This window comes from Mixophyes fleayi, chromosome 4 (assembly GCF_038048845.1).
Source record: "Mixophyes fleayi isolate aMixFle1 chromosome 4, aMixFle1.hap1, whole genome shotgun sequence".
Lineage (NCBI taxonomy): Eukaryota > Metazoa > Chordata > Amphibia > Anura > Limnodynastidae > Mixophyes > Mixophyes fleayi.
The window spans coordinates 277,164,559-277,187,652 of NC_134405.1; the positions used below are offsets into that span (position 1 = coordinate 277,164,559).

Consider the following 23,094-nt stretch of genomic DNA (forward strand, 5'->3'; position numbering starts at 1 on the left):
CTAAAGTTGGGCAAACAGTTGAAAAACAAAGATGCACATAAATATGTGTTTCCTTGTTTACTTATCTCAGGATTAGCATCACAAGAAAAGACAATGATAGCGGTGAACAGCGATTCGTGGATTTTATTTTTAACTACTGAAAAGGTGGACTCACCCTTAGCAGTTTTGGACTGCATGTAGATGGCAAGTCCCACTAGCCCTTAGCAGTCAAGGGGTTAAAGGGACAAAAAGGGCAGAGAGTTTCCTCCTACAACTGTGCACAAGGAGTTTGAAAAAGAAACAGCGGAATCAGCAAAGGTACAGGAAAGATAGGAGTATCTACCCTTGACTGGAACTCCTTCAATCTCACTGTCAGTCACTGTTCTATTCATACAAAGATTGCGTGAGGAAGCACATAGCAACATGTGCCTCCATGAACTTCCACCCACAGTAACTTTGTGGAAGTAGTAGAGGACTGAAAAAGTGCACAATGGGCTGTGAGATTAGGAGAGAAACTTTCGACAACTTGAGACGAGTTTCTCGCTTCATGGGATGGTTACAGCAAAGAATTGTTCGTTGTGCCATGTTATAAAATAAGCCAAAAGGTTATTGTCTCTTTTATGGACTTTGGGTAGCTGTTAGCATTAAATATATTATACATATGTGGTAGATGAGGCATTCTGGTAAATTAGATAAATCTGAAAAATCCTGCAGCTGTTCAAATGTTGTTCATGTTGTGTATGTGTACAATCTGCTAGGAACACATTAGAGCAGAAATTGTTGTGTACTTTAATAAATATGCTTATTTAGTATCGTAACCGGAACATATTTACTAATCTTTAAAAAATAAGAACTGGAGCTTTCATGGCTTATATATTTTTATGCAGGAAAGCATTTGTAATTCACATGCTCTATAGCAAAGCAGGCACTGATAACAGTGATTTTCTTAAACTTGACAAATTGTTTATTATGCCACAGGAACCATGAATTGTGTTGTCTTACTATCAGTGGTGTCTGAGTCATCGCTGCTTAATGAGAATTTCCTCCTCTTCTCTTCCATCTGCAAAACAAAAAAGACAGGATATTGTTTTTATATAAAATGTCATTATGTATGTATGTAACACACGCCACTAGGCATTTATATTATAATATATATTATATATATATATATATATATATATATATATATATATATATATATATATAATATATATTATAATATAAATGCCTAGTGGCATGTGTTAGTCTGTGTGTGTGTGTGTGTGTGTGTGTGTGTGGAAAAAAATAAAACCAAGCTGCAGCGCCACCTGCTGGGCGGAGTTATACACTGACCTACTAAATTCTTAGTGTGTGTGGGAAAAAAAATTCAGAAAGGGCTGAAATTTGGTATACTAAGATGTTTTTAATTTGTTAATTTAATTTGTTAATTGTTAAAAGTGTTTATAAAGATTTAAAATTATATATATATATATATATATATATATATATATATATATATATATATATATATATATATATATATATTTATTTCTTGAAGGAGAAGTGACAGTTGGGAGTGGTTGGTGGTTGCCGGGGGTGACAGTTGGGAGTGGTTGGTGGTTGCCGGGGGTGACAGTTGGGAGTGGTTGGTGGTTGCCGGGGGTGACAGAGTGAGAGGAGTGTGATACTCAGGACCGCTGAGAGAGATCCCTGTGTCTGGATAGACATCTGGATAGATGTGGCGATGAAAATGAAGGATGAGGTGATGGAGAAGAATGATGAGGTGGTGACATGTGGACAAAACCACGTTAAAAAAGGGCGCTTACGTCGGGAAGTAACGCTCTTCCCCTGAGGAGGCCTAGGCTATGGCCCAAATGCATGACAAGAACCTTTTTAACACCTTAAATAGCTTGATTTGACTAGAATGCATGAGTATCATGCATGGGTTAACTTGTGTGTGTATATATATATATATATATATATATATATATATATATATATATATATATATATATATATATATATATATATATATATATATATATATATATATATATATATATATAGCAATGGGAGTGGTTTGCCACAGGCCTCTAATAGTGGAATTAGCTATGGTGCTAACTGTCTGCAGGTAAAAGGCTGCAGACCAAGTTATATACAGGTGTAGCACTGGGCTTAAGTTCAGTAATGTACAGGTCAGAGACATGTTGTAAAGTAAATGTAAAAAGTAATTTACTTGCATGCTTTAACGTGTTTGTATCCACAAAGCTGATAGTGGTGGCTGTGCTGATTAGGCGTTACAGAACACCTGAGGAGCCATCCCTTAAAAACAAGGTGGGAGTGTCGCCTGTCAGTCATCCAAGCCTGTGGGAGGAGACATCTGTATTTAATCCTGGAGTTGTGCTCTTGTCAGGGGTGACTGACGCTGAACTAGTTGGCCAGTCAGTAGTGAGCTGGACTATGTCTAGTTAGTGTTTAGGGTCACCAGGAGGTGCAAGTAAAGGTATTGCTTGCTGGTGTCATCCTTACAGAAGTGTTATTTATTGTGATGCCAACAACAAATATGTTTGATTGTAAACCAGAAGTTTCATGTTGCTGATGTCTACTGGGTATTCTTGCAACAGAAGGTGACAAAAGTGCCAAAAGAAGGGTGGGGTTTTGTTACAAGAATATATATATATACATATATACACATATATATATATATACACACACACACACATACATATACACACATACATACATACATACATACACACACACACACATATATATATATATATACACACCAAGCTACGTCTTCACGCACAGAGAGCAGAAACACAGATTAGGCATATGGGTATGCCTAAGTATTCAACTACTTAGTGCTTGGGATGAAGCTTAAAAAGCTGGACTTTTGTTCTGGGCGGGGCGACCAACGCCAGCTAGTGGCCAGTAAGCCTGTGTCAGCAGCATTGGTTCGGCGTGCTTTCACACTATTATTTATATAAAATTCCATAATAATTAGGGAGTGATATGTTGTCTTATCAAATTCAGCTTTTATAGAGTAGTTGAAAAGGAATAAAACAAAACACTATTATTTAATTGTACTACATCCAATAAATAAGATCATAAATCATTAGAAAAAAAAATGCAGGAGAAATTGACAGGTGATATTGATAAATTACATGTTTAGTATGACAGGTGATTATATATATATATACATATACACACACACACCTATCTGTTAGTCTATCTCGGACCTCTGGGGGTAAGGTTTCACAGGAGTCAGTGGGTAATATTACATTTTGTGTTAGAGAAGACAATGCGGCAGTTTTGCACTGATATTTTCATGTATCTCCTAAAACTCACAGTATAAGCAACACATTTTTGCGATTTCCACTCACAATGTATTGATAATACTCAGTGTGTGTCCTATTAGAGTGTGTGTGTGATCATCAGTTAACCTTGACCTGGTAGCAGAAAGTGTTCCCTTACAATTTGGTTCAGGGCCAATGTTCTTTTGACTCGATATGCTCAATTTGGTGGCCATATGCATCACAGCTTTGATCATCTAGCAGTTGGGCTGAACTACTACCTTTCATAGTGTAAATACCAACATAGCCAGTTTGATTTTTATTGGTAAACAACAACTATCAAAACAATTAGGAAGGCAATCTCTGGTATGTTCAACGTACCACCATATAACAATGCAGAAGGGAATTAAAATCTATGGATATAATATAGGAGTATAAAATGTTAAAAAACAAAAATCAAACTAATAGATGTGGAGAGCAATATACTAAAAAGAAGAGGCAACCAAAAGGAAAAAACCTAGACAAAGTGATATTCATTTAAATACACAATGTTAGAATTTGGATTATATAGTAGTTTTGAATTAAACTCACCTACTACACACACAATTTGTATTTTTGCCTACTTATGTTCTTTTCACAATAACATTCACACTTCCAATGTAATGATTAGATATTTTGCCCAACTGAGGAAGCTCAAGTTTTCAGAAAGTACAAACCGCAAAAGGAAAATCACATACCTGTTGGGACTTGCTGTACAGGTTTACAAGAATTAAAATGTTAAGGTTTGTATAGAATGAAGATCTTTAAATATATATTTGGAGTTTAATTACACATTCTCAGCATCAATGTTTGCTTTGTCTTGATTGAAATATTAGGTGATATTATCATCATCTTTTAGTTATAAAGGTGCCACAAAAGGTCTGCAGTGTTTTATATAGCATTTCCACTAGTATACAATAAACACAGTAACGATCCATAACACATTACATATTACATAAAATACAAATAATACAAAGACCATACATACGGATTAAACAAATAATGCATAGATAACTTAATAAAGCAGATCAAGTTATTGACAGGACAGTGAGTGAGAGAGATGGTTATGTCCAACTTAAAGTGTGCCTGAGCTGAAGAAAATACGTTTAGGGAAGCAGGCCTAGAGGTACAGATGATAATGGAATAGTAGAAGGTGAACACGAGGAAAAATGTTCCTGATCATAACGGCTACATCCTAAGGGGAGGGGAAAGACACAAATTGGGTTGTACTGAGTGGTAGAGTGGAGGTGATAGCTGAGGCAAAGGAGTTAGGAACAGGGCTGATAGGCTTGAATAAAGAAATTAGTTTTAAGGGCATGCTTATAGCCTTGGAGAGTAGAGGCTAACCTAATAGGTGTGGGGGATCATTCCACAGGTGTGGAGCGGCCTGGGCGAAGGATTGTAGGCAGGAGTGGGAAAAGATAATCATAGTGGTAGTGAAGCAGCGCTCATTGGCAGAGTGGAAGGGGCAGGAAGGAGTGTGGATAGAGACGAGATTGGAAATGTAGTGGGGAGGGGGGGGGCAGATTGGTTGAGATCTTTGTAGGTGAGGGCAAGTTTAAATTTAAGTATGTAGGCCACAGGCAGCCAACTTAGCAACTGGCAGAGAAGGATAGCAGAGAGAAGTAGGCTATAGAGACTGAAAAGGAGTGGTTGGTGAGATAAGAGGAAAACCAGGAGATGACAGTGTTACAGAGACCTATAAGATTGAAGTGTTTGCAACAGGATTGAGTGCTCAGCAGTATCAAAGGAAGCAGAGAGGTCGGGAAGGATAAGAAGGTAGAAGTGTCCCTTAGATTTAGCGAAGATAAGGTCGCTAGTGACCCTAGGGAGGGCAGTTTTGGTGGAGAGCAGGGAGCGTAATCAGGATTGGAGTGGGTTAAGGAGGAGATGGTAGAAAAGAGGCGAGATGGTTATAGACAGCATGTTCAAGAAGTTTGGAGGCAAAAAGAAGAAGAGAGATAAAACAACGTTCCTTGACACTGCACTGAGTATGGGAAATGACAACAACATGTTTGAAGGAGGAGGGAAAAGTACCAGATGTGAGGAGTAGCTTGAGGAGGTGGGCAAGGTGGCAGCAGGCCTTGAAAGAGAGAAGCAGCAGAGGAGGTAAAAGGAGATGGGGACAAGTGGACAGGTGGAGGAAGGCGAGGAAGATAGAAGGGTGTGGACTTCATCTGCAGATACCAGAGTGACGGAAGAGAAGGAGGGCGAGCTAGCGAGTGTGGGTCTAAGTGGGGAGCAGGTGGTGGAAATAGTGTCCACAGAGCAGGGTGGGAGGGCGATCAGGGTGGGTAGGGAGAGGGTGGGGCGAGAAGGGACTGATTGGAGGAGATGTCATGACATATGGGTGCAATTTTGAAGGTGAAGTGGGTAACAAAGTCAAGATCAGAGGGCAAGAGGAGGAGGGGGTGGGGAGCGAAGGGAGCTAAAGGTGGCAAAGAGGCAACAGGAGCTGGAGGACTTGGAGGAAAGGAGAGCCTTGAAATAGGACTCTATAGAGACCGATAGGACAGAACTGTAAAAGGAGAGAATGAATATGAAGTAGAGGAAGTCAGCATGTGTGTGTGTGATTTCTTCCAGAACATTCCCTGCAACTGGAGCATTTTTGAAGATAACATGTAAGTTTGGAGTGCCAAGCTTGAGGTGGGAACTGACGACAGTCTGGGTTAACGTAGGCCAAATACAGTAAATGCATTTACATACTTGCTGTCTTCTTAGAGATAGAGACAGCTGCACATTCGCTAGTCAGGAGGCGTATCTGTTGCGGGTGTTCTGCCCCAGGAAAAAAGTTCCATGCTGACGATGATCATCAGCACAGGCCTTTTCAGCTTAAAAAAAATGTTTTAAATAAATAATAATAATAAAAAAAATGATGTGTCCCAACACAAAATATACTCTCAGCACCAGCGCTCATAGTGTCAACTTGCAGAGGTGGAGTCGCTCTCTGTCGGCTAATGCTACTTTAACCAGGGAAACTTGAGACTACTGGATAGGAATATATAAAACAGAAAAGCACACTTTCAAAATGTAAACAACATAATTTCAATGACACTCTAGAACACACATATTAGAAAAAAATAAAATAAATCAAACCTTAAGTAAGAGCCTGCTAATTAACTGGCAAAATTCCAAAAAGGTGTAGAAAAAAGGTGTTACATATATGCCCAATTTATTGGCAGAAGAGAAACATCTAGAAAATGACCACTGGTCTGAAAATCAATTAGAGCAGAGACTCCCAACACAAAGATACTGAAATCTGCATTCTATTGTTAGCCCTTTGCCCAGTTGCCTAGGTGAGTATTTTGAAGTTCACCTAGGCACTCAAGTTACAAAGCTTCTTACTGCAGCTACAAGCAAAGCATGCTTTCTCTCCACAATAAAGGCAGAGACCCAGGGTTCACAGACAAGTCTTTTTGTTCACAGATTGATTCAAAGAGCCCAATTCCACTGGCTCCTCCGTGCCTTCACAAGGTGGTGGAAAAGGAGCAGAAGCGGAGCTTGAAGATCACTCCCGATGTCACAACTTATTTTAATGGGCAGATAGATATATATAGTATAGACATATAGTTGTCCATTCAGAGTCTCAAAGATAGGGAAACTGACTAGAGCAGTGATGGGCAACTTTCTGGTAGATAGAGGCCCCTTGCTATACAAAACCAGAGGATTTAGGTCTTCGTTTGAAATATTTATTTACAACCACCTTTAAATAGCTTCCTGCCCCTGGAAAAAAAACAAACATACTGGCAAATATAATTTGGGTTTAGGCTGAACAACAGGAGGAATACCCAGAGACCCAATTGGTTCATTCCTCTTATGTAACCACTTAGGTCAAATGATTTTGCATCATCGGAGTTCAGACTCCAGGTTGATCAGCCACACAATATGCACAAGGCTGGGATCTATGCTATTAGTTTAAATTATTGGGGCCCGTAATAATGACACATCCTGGGCATATTCCCTGCTGGTAAACTCCAGTGACCAGTGCTCATACTGTTACATTACCTGGTCGAGTAAATTGATTCTAAAATATTTTGCAACATATAATTATGTAAATTTACATCGGAAGATTGGCAGATGCGAGTGCCAGTGTGTTTGTAAAAACGTATTTTTATTGCAAATTATGTTTTCCAGCTTTGGGTTTTTAGAGTGTTGAAAGGTATTCTGTGTGTAATGTATAAACACAAAGTTGCTCCTTCTCTTCATTACCACTCACATATTCCGAGGCTGCTCACTGTAAACTATGTCTAACTTGTAGATGGCTAATACTTCAATGTAAATACGCTACTATGGAGGGCATGTGCTTTTCTTGTGGGAGATTATGGAGAGGATCAGCATATGTCAAGCTGTAAAACAATGAAGTTGACAACATTGGCTGTCTTAACTAGTTAATACAATTATATTAGGAGAATCTTTAATAAATGGACAATACAAGAAATTGATTTCATCCTGTCCCAATTAGTAAAGTGTGGAAAATATTATTTTTTTTAGATTTATAAAACAGTAAAACAGTGACTCTTATTCACCCAGTGATAGCAACAATCTCATCAACTCAGGGAAAGAAACACAAAGGGTTCAGAATATAAATTATCTGGTCAATTTAATAGCCTACCTAGGTAGATAAAGTATTCCACTATTCAATAGGTGGGTGTAAATGAGAGCCAGTTAGCAATGTATTGACGTTTCCTTAAACTCTGACTTCTCCGTACTGAATATAGCCTGAAGGTGAAAAGGGATAGGAGTGAAACATTGAGAATTATCCGATCAGTTTTTTAATCTAGATCATAGTTGCTGACTTTGTGACTCTGACCTCCGGGAGGACTGGTCACGTGATAGGGGTAAGAGGGGGCGTGGTGACATCTTTGCGCTATCATAGCCACACCCCCTCTATGAATTGCCTAAATGCACGGCATTGAATAGCAGGGGCGGGGCTTAATGCAATTAAGCCCCACCCCCAATATTAAATGCTGTGAATTTTGGCCCTTTTTTAGGATCCCGGAGGGTTGCCTACTCTTTCAGGAGTCTGGGAGGACTCCCCGAAATTCCAGGAGAGTAAGCAAGTATGATCTATCTAGATGGTAAAAGTAAAACATGAGTAATTGCTTCACACACACATACAAACATTACAATTGTGATCGAACAGATCCAAACAGGTTTGTGCAAGTGCACTATAGGGCAATTTTAGAATTATTAGCCTTTAACTGAATAATTACAATATACACCACTTCAATACATCATTTTGTATGAAAAATTTCCACCTAATCCGATTGAATTATTTATTGTCTACATCTAACTATATTCATTCTTGTGTCACCCACACATTTGTTGATTTTTTGACAAATAGATCGAATGATTGAATGATCACATTCTAACGTGTGTGGCCTGTAGAAAATATTTTTTATGGAGAAAAAAAATTAAATAAAATATGTGAGAAATACAAATGAGCTTCTAGTTTTTCTATCTTACCATGACTTGGAGGGGAAGTGAGAAAAAGACACTGACAAGTTCTTGGCATAAACACATAACTATCACATGTATATTCAAATCCTATGATGAAGATAGGAGGGAGAAAAGAAGTTTGGAGTTTTACAAAGCATAGGAGAATGGCCAACTACTGTCAACTCTATGTTAGAGGGAATGTAGCTTGCCAAGACTGATGTGCTGCTGCCTTGGGCTTCCAGCCAGAGGTTATTTTCTTTGGCTTTTACTAATGGTTGACGCTCCCTTTTAAGCAGCGATGACTGTAGCACACAGTGGCTGTACTTCACATGGAAAAAGTGAAGACAAAATAAAAGGTCAAACATATGTGGGGTTGCCCATTTTTCTAGTCACCCAGGGACCCATATCATGTTTCCCCATGTAAAGGCTGTGCAAGAACTTTTCCTAAGGGAGTTGTAGCAGCTTATTTAAAAGAGGATCACTAAATCAGAAATTAGCATCTCCCAATTCAACAACCTGCAGATCATTTAATTAATTTGCTGCAGAGTCCTTTGAATTATTTGTGTTTACTTAATAAGCTTCCTATTTTACAGATGCCAATGGCACCCTATGGAAAGACGAGAGCAATCCGCTTGACATTCTAGCATTTATATCAAGGTGCCATGATTTTGCAGCATTGAAGAGAAAAATACAAAAACAAATCTTTAAATTAGAAAAGAAACACATCCTCTTTGTAATTCTAAATGTTGAAAAACACAAAGGCTAGGGCCAAACAAGCAGTTTTTCTATTTAATTGTGTGATTAAAAATGCATGCAATCAATGGAATTGCAGGGCACAGGTTAAATATATGCGAGAAGGCATTATTCTCTTTTTTTGGTCTCTAGGTTTCTCTTTTTATATATAATTGCAATGCATGTGACAATCAATAAAATTTAAATTGAGGCATACAGCGCTTATATCAAATCAATTGTGTAACAGAAGCTAAAATATATACACAGTGCCCTCAAGAGGACAGCGAGACATACTGCCCAACTGTCCTGATTCATGGGCCGCAAAATGTATGGTGCTTAACAGAAAAGCGGGTGGAGTTTACCCAAATATGATCATTTGTGGGTGGAATTTTGGCAGAATGGGGGTAGACCATATTTTGATGAAAAAAACAATGGCAAAAAAATGGAATCAAAATTAGAGACACTGCCATCTAAATTTTTGGGTATTCTAAAATTTAGGATTTGATTGGAAATTCCTTACATTGTTTTCTTTTTCCGTTTTTGTTTAGTTTTGCATACCTTTTACTTTGTGCACTTTCACAAAACCATTTTAAGCTGCCGAGGCATAATTAAAATGTGTGGAAAGGGAGATGGGCTGGTGTGGCGTTGGTTACCTTATAATGGTGCTCGGAATCCCGACAACCGGTATAACAATAAAATATTTCCTGTTGCACGAATTCCGATATATGTAAAATGCAGACTTACTATAATGAAGACAGAGCACATGTCTGATAAAAAGTCCTGCACGGCTTATATACAGTCAGTTCTAATGCAGATAGTGGGTTTTTTCTGTTTGTTTTAAAGCGGCAATTGCAGGACCCTAACTCTAACCTTAACCCTAAACCAGTGTTGGCTAACCAGTGACACTCCAGATGTTGTGAAACTACAAGTCTCAGCATACCCTTCCAGCAATAAGCTGCTTCATATTGGCAAAGCATGCTGGGACATGTAGTTTCACAACACCTGGAATGTCACAGGTTAGCCAACAGTGCCCTAAACCTTTGATTAGTTTATCCAGGCGGTGGGTCCTGGCATTGCCGCTTTACAAACTAAAATATGACCGTCTGCATTTGAAGTGATGCCAATTTCACATGCCTCAATTTCTTGGTATTGGAATGTATAGCAGCTGTGCATGGCTGTTATCAGACATGTGCGGTGTCTTCATTATAGCGAGTCTGCATTTTACACATATTGGAATTAGTGAAATCGGAAATATTTTGTCGTTATACCTGTTGTCGGGATTTCAAGTACCGGTATAACGACTACCACTGCTCGTGTGTGGTATGCACAATTAAAGTATTCAAAAAAGATTATCTGAGCTAGAGTTAACATTAGACTGTGCAGTGTCTACTGTAATTTCAAAAAGGAGACAGCAGCAAAGTAGAAACTCAATACTTAAATCAGCTAAATCTCACTCGCCTCACCCTTACTGTTCATGGCCTATGTTCATGTGCCCCTTCCCTTCCCCGGTTCGCCTCGCGAGTCATAGGCAGTCATAAGTGTCCTTTGCATTCAGATATGAATGGCATGTAATTGCGTTCGCTTGCATAAGGTCCATTTTTGAGCATGCGCAGAGCTATTTCACACAAGATACGCTATGCAAACTGACTTACATCCGAACATGAATAAAGCCTTGAAGGTGTCAAAGTCTAAAGAATCAAATAGTGACACTATTATTAAGTGACTGAATCAATTGTTAATTGATGCACAACCCATATTTGAAAAAGGGAAAGGGACACTGAAAGAAATTAAAGCCAGCATTGTATTAGATGTAAAAAGAAAAAGCTACTCTGAAATTTCACAAAACCTGTACCACATGCTATTCAACCAGGGGTTGAGGCAGAGCTAAAGAAACTAGAAACTTTGGGAATTTTGACACCTGTAGGATGGAGTGAGTGGGCCACGCCACTTGTTCCAGTATTTAAGAAACTTAAAGAAGGATAATCCAGCACTGCACATAGTACAATATCCATTACCAAAGATTGAGGACATCTATGCAGCTCTGTCATGCGGAGACCGCTTTTAAAGAAAACATTTGGCAGAAGTGTATTTGCAAATTGTAGTTGAAGATACGGCAAAGAAATACTTGACAATATGTACAAAGGTTTATTCCAAGACAACCGTTTTGTCTTTGGAGTAGCTTCAACTCCAGGAATATGTCAAAGAGCCATGGATCAAGTGATAAACGAAATACCTAGTACTCAGTACTACCTTGATGATATTGTCATTCCAGGAAAAGATGACGAAGATCATTTAAACAATCTTAAAGTGTACTCATGAGACTACATTAATATGGGCTAAGAGCCAATCAAGATAAATGGGAATTCTTTAAGGAAGAAATGTTACTGTGAACATGTAATTAACAAAAACTGTCTGCACAAGTCCAAATATAAAATTGAAGCAATGCTGTGAGCACAATGGCCGCCATATGTTGCACAATTGAGATGTTAGCCAGGTCTGGTGAAATATTATCACAAAATTTAAAAAAATCAACAGTATTACACTCCTGGCGGTAAATGTATCAAGCTGAGAGTTTCCAGTGGGTTTGAAAAGTGGAGATGTTGCCTATAGCAACCAATCAGATTCTAGCTATCATTTTGTAGAATATACAAAATATATAACTAGAATTTGATTGGTTGCTATAGGCAACATCTCCACTTTTCAACCCTGCTGGAAATTTGCAGCTTGATTCATTTATCCCCTATAATGATCTCAGAAAGGAGCACCAGACAAGGTCCTCATGTATTTTCACCCATCAATACTATCAAGTTAGCATGTGAAGCATCGTCTTATAGACTACAGGCAGTATTATCACATACCTTAACAGAGGCTGAACGTGGTTACAAACAAATTGATTGTAAAGCTTTAAGCATTGTATGGGGGAAAAAAGAAATTCCTCCAGCATCTTTATGGAGAGAAATTAATATTGGTCACAGATCACCAACCTCATGCTCAATTGAATAATCAGAAGGGAGCTCCTGTAATGATAACTGTCAGACTACAAAGATGGTTAACACTTACGAGATTGAATTTAAAGGAATTAAACTTCACGGCACGCTGATGGATTGCCACGGTCTCTACTACAACAAGCTGAAGATTCTCCCCAAACCAAGAATATCGTCCAAAATATATGTATTACTCTATATTAATAGAACAGCTTCCAATAACTAATGCTGCCATCAAGCGAGAAATCAGAAATGATCCAGTATCAACTAAAGCCTATAGTATTACATCTAAAGGTTGGCCAAAAAACTGCAGCTCATTGTACCCAGGATTCTCAGAAAGTTGAGATCAACTTCCTATATGTGAAGGAGCATTGCACAAGAATATTGGAAGAATTGAATGAAAGCCATATAGGCAAAGTGCAAATGAATGACTTTGCTAGAAGTTAAGTATGGTGGCTTAAAATCGATGGTCTGATCGGATTAATAACCAAAGACTGAAGGATGTCAAAATAATGAAAAGGCACATCCACCAGCTCAATTACACCCTTGGGAATGGCCCTCCTCTCCATGGCAAATAGTTCATTTACATTTTGCAGGTCCATTCATGGTTCTCATTTCTGATTGTGGTGGACGTACATTCTAAGCGGTCTTAAGTCCATAAAATGCTGTTCTAAAGAATGGCTTTACCAAACAAATCTGTAGTTGTAATGAACATCGGGTTAATTTCAGAAGAATTCCAAAAGATTCCAGAAAAGTAAAGGCATAAAACACTTTGCTTCAGCATTATATCACCCAGCAGCAAATGGATTAGCAGGAAGATTTGTTCAATTACTCAAGAAAGCTATCAAGGCCCTCTACAACACAAAAATCATCAACTTCTGTTTGAAATGTTGAACAGTCCACTTCAGGGGAAACTCCAGCAATGATGTTCCTCATCAGGAAACGGAGATCTCTTTGGAACTTATTGAAATCAGAAGTACACAAATAAGCAATGCAAAAATATGTGTCAAAAACAGAAATTTCAAAGTTGGTCAAGAAGAAGAAGAGAAGTGTTAGTGCGAGATTATTAAGAGGACAAATGGCAACAGAGAAAATTTCAAGGTCTGGCCCCTCATTGCATACTGTCAATGTTGGATAAGGAGGGTGGTAGTCATCATGAAGATCAAATCCTTAATGCCCAAAGGAGGGACTCAATCTCAAATGTCAAACCAATTGAAAAGAGCGCAAATGTTAAATCAATTTAACATCCAAATCTAATGTTTGTTGAATAACCTCAACTTGCTTGCGCAGAAAAGTCTATTCAACAAGATGTAACGCTACTCTGCACCAGCTACTAGAAAGGTGGGTCTTCAACTGTACTTGAAAATGTCAGAGGCTACGAAGGAAATATAAAATTGCAGAATCCTATACCTCAGTTTCACAATAGTTACCCTGAAAGGCAACAGAGGCCTCCTCAAAGACTCAATTTATATCCATAAAGTATTCATATAGTGCATTTTTGTTGCTATAATTATTTTATTGCATGTTCATCATATTCTATTTCTTGTCTAAGAAAGTAGAAGTGTAGTATATGTGGACAACTTTATAGTTCTGCTGAGGTAGACATTAGGAGTATGTCCTAAGAAATGTATTTATATCAAGTGCACTACTGTTATCTTTTGTATGATGTACATTTGCTAAGAAGTAAATGGTTCAGCAACTGCTGTTTCGAATATATTTAAGTGGTCAGAGTGTTTATTCAAAACTACATACACTACATTTCCTGTTGTTTTTCTGTGTTTCAATGAAATCCATAAGTCATACTGTTATGTTTAGGCTTTGTACAGTGAATACAGCAGTTCCCCAAGTCAGTAAATCTTTCCTCATTTACAAAGGGAATGAATTTACAGATCAGGAGTCTAACAACTTTCACCTTGTCATCCCTTTGGAAATGTTTATATTGGCCTCATCTGTTACTTCCAGAATTACCTGCTTGCTATTGTATGTACTATTTAACATGTGGTAAGCGCCTTCCTATTTTTTTAGATGATAAGTTTGCATTTTTCTGTATAGCCTTTATATTTGCATTCTCATAGTTATTCGTGGCCAGTCGACTGGTAACTTAGCCCATGCACTGTGTTAGTGATTGCAGTGAACGTTCTATTTATTTTTTGCTTAACTTTTGTTTTTTACAGTCGTTTCGCTATCAACTGCAGATGTTTTGCTGAGGTGACACACTCAGTCATTTCCCAAATATACTAGTCGCTTTTTTTTGGGATATTCAAAATTGTCGATTTTGCTGTCCTGTGTTTTCATTGTCTTTCACAGACCATTGTCTAGTTTTAATGTTGGTTTAGATATACTGACTCCAAAAGAAGATAACAAAGAGAGCAAACACCTCAAATTATCCAGTCTTTTATGGCAGCATAATCAATGCACAGGAAACATCTGATCAGTAATTAAAATTAACAGACAGTCGTAATACCTGAAATCAGTGAGGAGGTGATACTAGTCTAAAATGTTACAGCAAACGTGCAGAAATACCCACACACATAAGGTGGTATTCAATACATTATCGCATATTTATCTTTTCATCTCAGGATTGAAATGCTTACCTATACAGCAAAAGTGGCCATTTTTACTTCACTGTCACTAAACTCTTATGGAGATTATTGTGGCACCTACCATGGAATTAATCCCTCCAACTCTGAAACTTCTGCAGACTAGCCCATACATTTAAACCATTATGCACAATTGCAACTATGAAATATCAGTAGTTCACACTGAAAGGGCACCCAGTACAGTAGACAAGTGATATCATACTTGCCCACTCTTCTAGAATGTCTAGGAGAGTCACGAATTCTGGGTACCTTTCCTGGACTCCAGTGAGAGGAAACCACACTCCCACCTCAAGTGAAATGGGCAGGATAGGGAACTCAATTATGCAATTCGCGGCCATGCCAATTTAACGCAATTCGCACTTGCTTCTTGACCTCAGAAAGTTGGCAAATATGGTGTAAATAACTTTTGAACAAAGCAACGATCAGCAAACTGGGAGCACTTTTAATGTAGTCAGTAACTGTACAAAGCACATACAAAAAAAAAAAAAAAAGATTTCCATATAAAGCTTGTTTCGGTCCCCCATGGAAATTGTATGAAGCAATTCTGTTGGCTGAACTATAATGCATAAGGAGGCCGGCTGTCAATTCATTAGAGACCAATTTCTAATGGCGACAGTGGCTCCTCGTGAATTGATATTCTCATAAATACTGGCTAAAAATGCTCTTTAATCTCTGCAGTGCTAAGGACAAGTGGGACTTCACAGTACAAAGAAGTTAAGATTATTCTTACCTGTCCCCCACAACTATTTCCATTTGCTGCCAATTGGGGAAATTGGCAGCAAATGGGCAAAAGTTGATTAGGGCATCACAATGGCGTCATTAAGCACCACCTCCTCATCCACTCACCACAGAAAAATACTGAGAGCCAGGAAAAGGGGTGATGGCACTAGAAGTGTTCTATCTTCCTCATCCTGACACCTAGAAACTCTAGGGCACCCTTAACAGCTATTACCTGGTGATCCCAAAACAATAATACCCTACAGTACAGAAAAAAAATGAGAAGTCCAGTGACAGAGGAGACACAGATCTCACCGATCCTGGATTCAAAAATATCGGGGGCTCCCTTATTTTTAATTATATGGCCCATTAGTAGTTACTGTCTGGTGATCACATGTGATCACCAGACAAGAACACTCAACACTACAGAAAACATTAAGAAGCTCAAGATGAGGGGAGAGGTTTTGCGCTGCACAGATCTTGCCCATCATGGCACCTAGAGACGCAGGGACACCCTTGTTACAAAAAGGGGAGTTATTTACTAGTGATCATCAGACAATAATACTCTACACTACAGAAAGCATTAAGAAGTCCAGAGAGGGCGCCAAAATGCCCACATCTCCACCATCCTGGCTTCAATAAACACAGGTTACACTCACTGATGCGTTAGACTGACAAAATGTCAAGCCTTGTTGTGCTACCCATATTGTTCCTACATAGACGTGTTATTTAAAATGGTGAAAACTCGGAAAAAAAAATAATTAAAACTGCTCTCTCATTTTTAAGCACCAATTTGATTATGAAAAAATAGGTGTAGAATCCTTTTTGCGGTTTTGGAAACCTGGATTGATGCCAAAGCAGGAACCACAAAGTATTTCTTTGTGGCGTTTACAATTAAATACCCAGGATTGCTTTTAGTTCACTTATTTATAATTTCAATTAAAACTAAAAACGCTTATTAGAAAATTTTAGGTAGATTTTCTTTTCTGCAGTGAGGTATTCGAAAACAAATGATATCTTCTGAAAATTCAAAATCTTCTAAATAATTACAAATATTTTTTTTTGTAGTACATAGATGATGGAATGTGACCAGCCCGAAAAGTGCCAAAATAGGCTAAACAGTGAAAAGATTAAAAGGAATTTATATCTATATTTTCCCTTTGTTTTGGTTGAAGGCAAATAGTAAAGGATGAACATATACAACTGTTCTTGTTGTAGGACTTTACCTAATTTCTCTGAAGGTGCTAGGAATTCCGCTTTCAGAGTTCACCATTCAGTAGTAGCCATTGTTTGCCTTATATTCTCCATAAACCCTTATCTCATCCCAAAGGGCATTTACGTGCATATGATCAGCCTGACATCTCAAGTTGTGTCCAGTGTATACCACTAGCATTTTTGCCAGGTGTATGTCAGGAGTAACAAGTGCGTATGCTTACAATCAGAAGGGACTAGCTAGTACTGCGGATAATCATCATTTCGTCTTGTTGCGCTAGGAACTATGTGATGAAGCCCTTGCTGGTACATGCCCTACACTTGCTCACCCCTTCTCTCCCCCCCATTCTGTCTCTCCAGTTGTAAGAAGTCATGCACAAATTATAAAAAGTATTACAATTTTGTGGCACAAATCACTTTCTGAATAATGTTGAACGGCTTCATATGCCCAAGGGATAATATGAATATTTGGAAATTATAATTATTGTATCAGCAGTAAAATATCTACTAAATCTGTTCCACGGGATTAACTAGCAGACCTTTAACAATGGAAATTTGAAAATATACTAGATATGATCTCAAATACGTCATTCCATCACTCATTTATACAAACAGACCTTGCTCGACAGTCAGCTCTTATAAATACGAGCAAACTACTATTACATTCTCAGGCAAGCTTAACCCATGGAGCTGCACAGAAGTTAATGAATGTAAAATGGTAAATCTCAGTCAATAGCCAGCAGAACGAATAACAACAGACAGCTATATGAGGAAATAAAGCTGGACTGGACTCCACTTTTAATGGTTTTGCCTATTAAAAATGATAAAGACATAGTGATCCTGTGTGAAATGCATATTGTTGATGAACTGAAACAAAACAAAAATAGAACACGTCTTCTTTGTCAGTCAGACTAAACTATTGACAGGCTATGCTCTTGGTCTGTCTTGTAATCAACCTTCTGAAAACCTTCCAATAAAACAATCAAAATAGTCCTTTGTCCATCTCAGGCCGACATGGACTATGAATGATGACAAGAAAATAATTAACAAGCAGTCCTTCACTCGCTGACTGCACCTTGAATATGTGGTACAGTTTTGGACACTGGTCGTCAATAAAGTCAAGGAAGGCTGAACATGAAAGTGAGAGACAACCAGCCATATCGCTGACACCATATTAAACAGAATAAAAAGTATAGGCTACAAAGAAAGTCAAGACTGACTGTTTTTGCTCACAATAACCTGCCTTAAATGTTACCTCACACACTGGAAGATATAGTCATTTGTAGAGAGCACCAAATAACGGAATTGATACTCAATTTAGATACACAAGTGGGCATTCACATTGGTTGAATCCTGGCAGTCAGACCAAAAGAACAAGGTAAAGGGGTTATGGACGATATCACACATTATTGATGGTCATAAAAAAGGCATCTTCAGCATTCACAAACAAAATCTATCTGATGCCAACAGGATTTTTTTCAAGACTGCGGATCATTTAAGACGCACAGACATAATGACGCCTCAGCCAAACTTTCTAACAAAATAGATCCATATAAAGGGCACCTTAAGTGTTAGTTAACATTTGATATCTAGTGAACCTTTAGTATCCATGAGGGCATCCTCTGCAAATGGAGGGGCTTACCCTGAGTGCATAAAAGAGTAGGTTATCGTAAAGGCAGTCATGCAATGGAATCTTTGCCAAGAAAGGGAATTATTGCAGTTATTGCATGCTTTGTAAATAACATAATTGGACTGAATAAAACTGCCATCATCAAGGCTTTTTTCTCCTTGTGAGCTTCCCATGCTGCCTCACTGGCAGTTTTATTTTGGTTAATTCTGGATCAACACAATTAAAATTTAAATGAAATTCCTGTTGCAGTTCTTTTACGTATTATGTTTGTAGATAATACCATAAGCCATATCTTACCTGAACACTTTAGTTAATTTGTGCATTAATTTGCCGTTCAAATTGTAGGCAATTACAGCAATAGTTGCGTGACAAAAAATGCTTAATTCTGCTCATATTTGCTAGCACTTCCTAAAAAACATTTAGCCAATTGAGCATAATTTATCACGCGATCAGTACAGCAAATATAACATGTAAAGAGACAATGGACACTCAGCTCTAAACCTTTTTTATATACCTCAGCTGTAATAATTGTGGGAGATGTAATAGAGTTGACGATAATGAACATGTCGGCATACAGAATGTCAACATGTTCATTAGGTTGACAGGGTTAAAAGGTTGCAAAGTAGTCACAATGTCAAATATCGGCAATACAATAGTGGGAAATCCCCATGATATATTACAAATAAAGACTGAAGATACTTTTGGTCATCTTATCTGCCAAAGATCATTGGAACTATTACAGATGAAGACCCTGGATGTAGGTAAGCAAAATATAGAGTGAATAAGGGTGTTTTGGAGTGTCTATATTTCAATTTAAGTAATTTTTATACGGTGTGCAGGTGTGTTTTATTTACATTTTTGTTTAGTGTACTACAGGTGCAGGGGGCCCTAAGTGCCAGAGAATGCTGGCACTTGTGGTTCCATATGTGCCACTATGCCCTGGCAGCTAAGGATATGCTGGTGCTTGTAGCACTAGAAGCGCCATCATGCCCAGACACTTCATGGCAGCCTGGCCATGCTGGGACCTGTAGTGCACCAGGGACAAAACATTTATTTATTTTACTCTTAAATCTTTATTATTACCCTACACTCACCGCTAAATGGTGTTGGAAGAGCCCTAGTGCTTTCAGAACAAGGCCGAAAACACCTAGGGGGTCCACTTTTTTTTTTTTTTTTTTGCTATATCCTTAGGGAATCCAGCCCCATGCTGACTAGCCTGTGGCTAGTTTGGCATTATGGCCGGGGAAACCCATGCTGCTGGTTTCCCTGCTATAATGCCGCCACCACCAGTCCTTTCTGGCAAAGTCTAGTGCTGGTAATGATAAAATCAGGGGGACCCCACACTTTTGCTGGTGGAACTAGGGTTGGTTAAGCTGTTTGGGAGGGGGACACACATTTTCTTTTTAACATTTAATTCTGTTATTATATTTTTTTTATTGAATTGCTGGCACGGTAGTGTGGTTTCAATGTAACGCTTTATGTCGACATTATGACTGTCGACCTAATGAACATGATTGACATTCTGACTGTTGACCTTATGGTGTTGTCGACATGTTCATTGTCAACATTTCATACTCAAGCCAATTGTGGACATAACGATTTGTAAGATCTCTCATCATATTATATAAAAACAATTTATAGGAAACATCACTTTGGGCCAAACCCTGCTATGTAATGCCAAGATTCACAACATTACATAGATGATGGGGGCTGGGCTTGATGACGCAAATTGAGTTATTAAGCCCCTTCTACACAAGCATCTGGAAGGGTGCCTACTTCCGAGAGAGTAGGCAAGTATGAATAAAATACAACATTCATATATTACTGCAGGAATACTGAGTGATAGATTGTTCTTTTACATTACGAGTAATGGCTGTCTGTGACAGGATGGACCGCCTATGCCACCCTATCTGTTGTTGCTGGAAACCGGCTGGGCTTACTTTGCCACCGTTCCCTCTTTTAATCCCAATTGTGCCCTCTAACTGCAATAGGAGAGTCTTAAGCTGCTGCCACCACTGGACTTCTAAGCAGCATCCAGAACCACATCCTTCTGGGTAACTGTCGCTTCTAGTGTACCCCCTTGCTGGTACACAGGGGCTGGTACCCCTGACCTCTTGCCTTCAGAACAGGGTTGCTGTGGACGGCACCCCTGACCTATCACACTGGCCAGAGCTGCAGGTAGCGGGCAAAGCGTTGGTACTGGAAAGCTGGGTCCAAACCTCAGAACAGATGAAAATCTAATGAATAGATTAGATTTGGGTATAGTCTGTAGGTCACAGGAATTACAGCAGGGAAGAAGTTGTAAAAGTAGTATCTTGATGCAAGTGATGTTTATTAGCTGAAGTGTCCTACAAGGACAGATCCCACTGTTTTAAGGAACCAGTGTTCAGAAGGCAATCCGTCCTCCTGTCCGTTTAACTAATCTGGACTGATTCATGCAGCCTCCTAGGGAATCAGCCCAGAGAGGTTAACACCTTGTAACATAGAGGCTAGTGGCAGGGAGGAGTGTACTTCCACCCTGTCCACGAGCTGCCAGGGAGAGGGAGGCTCAGCCCACTTTCCTCCCTGCTGCCTGTCTGGCTGGGGCGAGAGATTTATCTTTTAAATCTCCCACCGAAAACTACCTCTATGGACCCTGCTCTGAGAACTGGCTCTCACCCCTGACCAAAAATAGTACCAGTGGAGACTAGCCAGGTCCCGGGGTGGCAGTCTCTGCCCTGTCGCTAGCTGAAGCTCTTTGTGGCTTAGCCTCCGAAGAACCGCAGGAGACGCTCCTGGATCTATTTGACTCCAGGAAGCTGGTGTAGAAAACATATCTACACTCTACACATTGAAATTACACATAGCTACACTCCAGGTGCCTAGCACAAGGGGTTAATCATTGCTGCACGCCGGAAAACTATCGGTGCTGCAGCACCTATATACATTCATTCACATACATTTTCACATTTATTAAATACATTTAGAAACACTGGCTTCACTCTCCGGCGCCTAGCGCCGGTGATTTAACCCCTCCAGCACCAGGTATTAAGCCTCCCCACGCCGGACTTCATTTCGAGATGGTACTTGGAACCGGGCCACACTGTCAATCTATGATTTTGTATTGAAAAAAGTCTACATGTTAATAAATTTTTCAGAGACACTACGCTGCTGAGTCAGTACATCTACACAGGTTATTGTTGATGGCAGTTCTTGGAATACTACAAGTCCCATTGTGCTATGTTAACTAAACATGATAGTGCAATTTTTGGAACTTTAAATGCACCATGTGAATACGTGTTAACTCATGGAAAGAACTGCATTTAACATGAAAATTAGTTTTCTATTTTGCACACAAGTTAAATACTGGCTGTTTTTTCATGTAGCACACCAATATCAACTTTAAATTTCAGTGTACAAATAAGCTATCAAGTATTTGTGTGCTACATGAAAAAACAGACAGTATTTAACTTGTGTGCAAAATAGAAAACTAATTTTAACCCTTTGCATTTTAACATGGTTTTGTCCAGGAGACTTAAGTAAGAAATTTCTTGCCTAAATTCCTTAATGAATCAGACCCATATATATTATATATACACATAGTTATTTTAACCTTACAAAATAAGTTTGGCGTGTTTTTACTATTTTTGCCCCACAGGAATTTTAATAAGAGGAATTTGCTACAATTATTCAGATGTGCAAGTCTCCTTCTCTCACTGTCTCTGCCTCAAAGCTAGAGTAATTCCTAGAAGGTGGAGTTGATTAACTGCACAAGTGAGACACAGAGTGCTTACTCAAGCCCTTTCTATTAAAGTTCATTGGCAGTGTATAGTTGTATACTGAAAAGCACATGATCAACACTTGGCACGAAATTTAACCATTTTCCTTTATGCTCTTCGAAGAAACTTTAAAAATACAGTGATTAACTCCTATTCTGTACATCAGGTCTACCTCAATGTGCAATAAAAACACTGAAAAATATGTCACATTTAGACAGTGTAAACCAATATAATGTTAAAAATTATATATAAAGCACTGGTGCAAACTGCATAAATTGGATATGGCAACTTAGTCTTATATTTACAAACCTTTTGAAACTAAAATACTTGAACTAAAAAGTTAAAATTGTAATCAACTGTGTAGATATTGAGTGTGGTTCTTTTCCATTTCAATCTACAAGGCAAAAGTTGTCAATGCACACATTTTTGTGAATGTCTTGCAATGTAAATATATGCATAATATTCTCTATTTTGATTGGTTCAGAAAAGAATGCTACTTTGCAGAATCTTATGAATACATTATGATATCCTTTTACATTAAATGCACCTCTCTCCATCAAGAATACCCATAATGCATGCCGAGGACACAGTATATAGCCAATTTTGTTTTCAAATTGGGCATGTATACCAAAATTAAGACTTATTTTCTATTCATCTCATTTTCTTAAAGTAGAACCCCTTTAATATGTAACACGCTATTGATAGAATAGCAGCATTATGCTCTATTGC

At 38.6% G+C, this 23,094-nt stretch overlaps 1 protein-coding gene across 4 annotated transcripts in view; it reads right to left on the reverse strand.

Moving 5' to 3' along the window:
* JADE2 (jade family PHD finger 2) overlaps window positions 1-23,094 on the reverse strand; it is a 363,485-nt gene that overhangs the window by 310,165 nt on the left and 30,226 nt on the right. For all 4 annotated transcript variants that reach the window (XM_075209765.1, XM_075209763.1, XM_075209766.1 and 1 more), the window contains one exon: window positions 982-1,039. In XM_075209765.1, the coding sequence (XP_075065866.1) occupies window positions 982-1,039 (58 nt within the window). The remainder of the gene's footprint in view (window positions 1-981; window positions 1,040-23,094) is intronic.